The sequence below is a fragment of the Chiloscyllium punctatum genome, chromosome 22 (genome assembly GCF_047496795.1).
Source record: "Chiloscyllium punctatum isolate Juve2018m chromosome 22, sChiPun1.3, whole genome shotgun sequence".
Classification (NCBI taxonomy): domain Eukaryota; kingdom Metazoa; phylum Chordata; class Chondrichthyes; order Orectolobiformes; family Hemiscylliidae; genus Chiloscyllium; species Chiloscyllium punctatum.
Genome location: NC_092760.1, coordinates 19,269,656 through 19,273,287, shown reverse-complemented (window position 1 = coordinate 19,273,287; position 3,632 = coordinate 19,269,656). Strand labels below are relative to the sequence as shown.

Genomic DNA, 3,632 nt, shown 5'->3' with positions numbered 1-3,632 from the left:
AAATCGGATGTAATGGTGTTACAGTTGAATAAAGGTAATTATGAGGGCATGAGAGAGGAACTGACTAAAATAGACTGGAAGCAGAGGCTAACCGGGAAGACACTAGAGCAAAAATGGCAGGAGTTTGCAGGTATAATTGAGGACACTGTACAGAGGTTCATTCCCGAGAAAAGAAAGATTAACCGGGGAGGGATTAGACAACCTTGGCTGACAAAGGAAGTCAGGAAATGTATTAAAGAAAAAGAGAGATCCTATAAAGTGGCTAAGAACAGTGGGAAATCAGAAGATTGGGAAGGATACAAAAGCAAACAGAGGATAACAAAGAGTGTAATAAGAAATGAGAGGATCAAATATGAAGGTAGGCTAGCCAGTAATATTAGAAATAATAGTAAAAGTTTCTTTCAGTACATAAGAAACAAACGACAGGCAAAAGTAGACATTGGGCCACTTCAAACTGATGCAGGGAGCCTAGTAATGGGAGATAAGGAAATAGCAGGAGAACGTAACAAGTACTTTGCGTCAGTTTTCACAGTGGAAGACAGGAGTAATATCCCAAAAATTAAAGGGTGTCACGGGGCTGAGTTGAGTATGGTTGCCATTACGAAAGAGATAGTGCTAGAAAAGTTAAAAAGTCTTAAAATTGATAAATCTCCTGGCCCCGATGGGATACACCCTAGAGTTCTGAGAGAGGTTGTTGTGGAAATAGCAGAGGCATTGGTTGAGATCTTTCAAGAGTCACTGGAGTCAGGAAAGGTCCCGGATGATTGGAAGCTGGCTGTAGTAACCCCCTTGTTCAAGAAAGGATCAAGGCAAAAGATGGAAAATTATAGGCCAATCAGCTTAACCTCGGTTGTTGGTAAAATTCTAGAATCCATCATTAAGGATGAGGTTTCTAAATTCTTGGAAGAGCAGAGTCTGATTAGAACAAGTCAACATGGATTTAGTAAGGGGAGGTCGTGCCTGACAAACCTGTTGGAATTTTTTGAAGAGGTAACAAGTAGGTTAGACCAGGGGAACCCAGTGGATGTGGTCTATCTGGACTTTCAAAAGGCCTTTGATAAGGTGCCACACGGGAGGCTGCTGAGCAAGGTGAGGGCCCATGGTGTTCGAGGTGAGCTGCTGGGATGGATTGAGGATTGGCTGTCGAACAGAAGGCAGAGAGTTGGGATAAAAGATTCTTTTTCAGAATGGCAGCCGGTGACGAGCGGTGTCCCGCAGGGTTCGGTGCTGGGGCCACAGCTGTTCGCATTATATATTAATGATTTGGATGAGGGAACCGGGGGCATTCTAGCGAAGTTTGCCAATGATACGAAGTTAGGTGGACAGGCAGGTAGTACTGAGGAAGTGGGGAGGCTACAGAAGGATCTAGACAGGTTGGGAGAGTGGTCCAGGAAATGGCTGATGGAATTTAACGTGAGCAAGTGCGAGGTCTTGCACTTTGGCAAAAAGAATAAAAGCATGGACTACTTTCTAAATGGTGAGAAAATTAATAAAGCCAAAGCACAAAGGGATCTGGGAGTGCTAGTCGAGGATTCTCTAAAGGTAAACATGCAGGTTGAGTCTGTGATTAAGAAAGCGAATGCAATGTTGTCTCTTATCTCAAGAGGGTTGGAATATAAAAGCAGAGATGTACTACTAAGACTTCATAAAGCTCTGGTTAGGCCCCATTTGGAGTACTGTGTCCAGTTTTGGTCCCCACACCTCAGGAAGGACATACTGGCACTGGAACGTGTCCAGTGGAGATTCACACGGATGATCCCTGGAATGACAGGTCTAGCATATGAGGAACGGCTGAGGATACTGGGATTGTATTCATTGGAGTTTAGAAGATTAAGGGGAGATCTAATAGAGACGTACAAAATAATACATGGCTTTGAAAAGGTGGATGCTAGAAAATTGTTTCCGTTCGACGAGGAGATTAGGACCCGTGGACACAGCCTTAGAATTAGAGGGGGTCATTTCAGAACAGAAATGCGGAGACATTTCTTCAGCCAGAGAGTGGTGGGCCTGTGGAATTCATTGCCACGGAGTGCAGTGGAAGCCGGGACGCTAAATGTCTTCAAGGCCGAGATTGATAGGTTCTTGTTGTCTAGAGGAATTAAGGGCTACGGGGAGAACGCTGGCAAGTGGAGCTGAAATGCGCATCAGCCATGATTGAATGGCGGAGTGGACTCGATGGGCCGAATGGCCTTACTTCCACTCCTATGTCTTATGGTCTTATGGTCTAAACCAATTCCCTACCCGCGGTTGCACCTAACACTATGAGCAATTTAGGATGTGGGAGGAAACCGCTGGAACCCCACACAGACAGTCACCCGAGGGGGGAACCAAACCCGGGTGTCTGACGCTATGAGACAGAAGTGCTAACCCCTGAGGCCACTGTGCTGGCGGGACTGGAGGAGTGGGATTTTGCTGTGTGCTATGGTGGTGTATTTTGCCCATGGTGTGAACTGTTTTGAATGGGAGTGTGTGGTTTATTGTCTGAGTGGGGTGTATTCTACTATGTGAGAGAGTAGAGTTTACGATGAATGAGATGTCTATGGGAATGTCGAGTAAACAGCAGTTTGTTTTCCCTGGGAGGTGGATTGCACTGAACAGAAGGTTGTGGTTTAATTAACCGCAGTGTGTATTGCACTGTGTGGTAATGTGTGGTTTATATCCACCTGGGGGCATTTTGTACCGTATGGTAGAGTGTGGCTTACTTTCCCCGGGATGTGGACTGTACAGTACTGTATGGTTAAACTGTGGTTTATTTTCCGTGAAATGTGAATTCATGGTCGTGGTTGGGATGGTAGTGATCTTTTTAACGCCGTATATATTGTGATGTACGGCCGAGTGCGGTGTATTTGACAGGCGGAGATATTTACATTTACGGTAGATACGACCAGGGTGACGTTACCGCGAGAGTGCGCATGCGCGAGGAGGATCAACTGGGAAAGGAAGAGGTGAGAGAGAGAGGAGAGAGAGAGAACGTGACAGAGGAGAGAGGAGATTGTGGACAGAGAAGAGAGAATGTGAGAGAGAGAGAGAGAATGTGACAGAGAGAGAGAGAGAGAGAATGTGACAGAGAGCAGAGAGAGAGAATGTGACACATGAGAGAGAGAGAGAGAATGTGACAGAGAGAGAGAGAATGTGACAGAGAGAGAGAGAGAGAGAATGTGACAGAGAGAGAGAGAGAAGTGGACAGAGAGAGAGAGAGAGAATGTGACAGAGAGAGAGAGAATGTGACAGAGAGAGAGAGAATGTGAGAGAGAGAGAGAGAATGTGACAGAGAGAGAGAGAGAGAGAATGTGACAGAGAGAGAGAGAGAGAATGTGACAGAGAGAGAGAGAGAGAGAATGTGACAGAGAGAGAGAGAATGTGACAGAGAGAGAGAGAGAGAATGTGACAGAGAGAGAGAGAGATTGTGACAGAGAGAGAGAGAGAATGTGACAGAGAGAGAGAGAGATGTGACAGAGAGAGAGAGAGAGAGATTGTGACAGAGAGAGAGAGAGAGAATGTGACAGAGAGAGAGAGAATGTGACAGAGAGAGAGAGAGAGAATGTGACAGAGAGAGAGAGAGAGAATGTGACAGAGAGAGAGAGAGAGAGAATGTGACAGAGAGAGAATGTGATAGAGAGAGAGAAAGAGAG

At 45.7% G+C, this 3,632-nt stretch overlaps 1 protein-coding gene across 1 annotated transcript in view; it reads left to right on the top strand.

The window, feature by feature from the left end:
* Nucleotides 1-2,850: 2,850 nt before the first annotated feature.
* Nucleotides 2,851-3,632, top strand: part of LOC140493874 (CD59A glycoprotein-like) — a gene marked incomplete at its 5' end in the record, with an annotated part of 17,611 nt that continues 16,829 nt past the window's right edge. Inside the window, one exon of the mRNA XM_072592867.1 lies at nucleotides 2,851-2,945. Within this exon, the coding sequence (XP_072448968.1) occupies nucleotides 2,851-2,945 (95 nt within the window). The remainder of the gene's footprint in view (nucleotides 2,946-3,632) is intronic.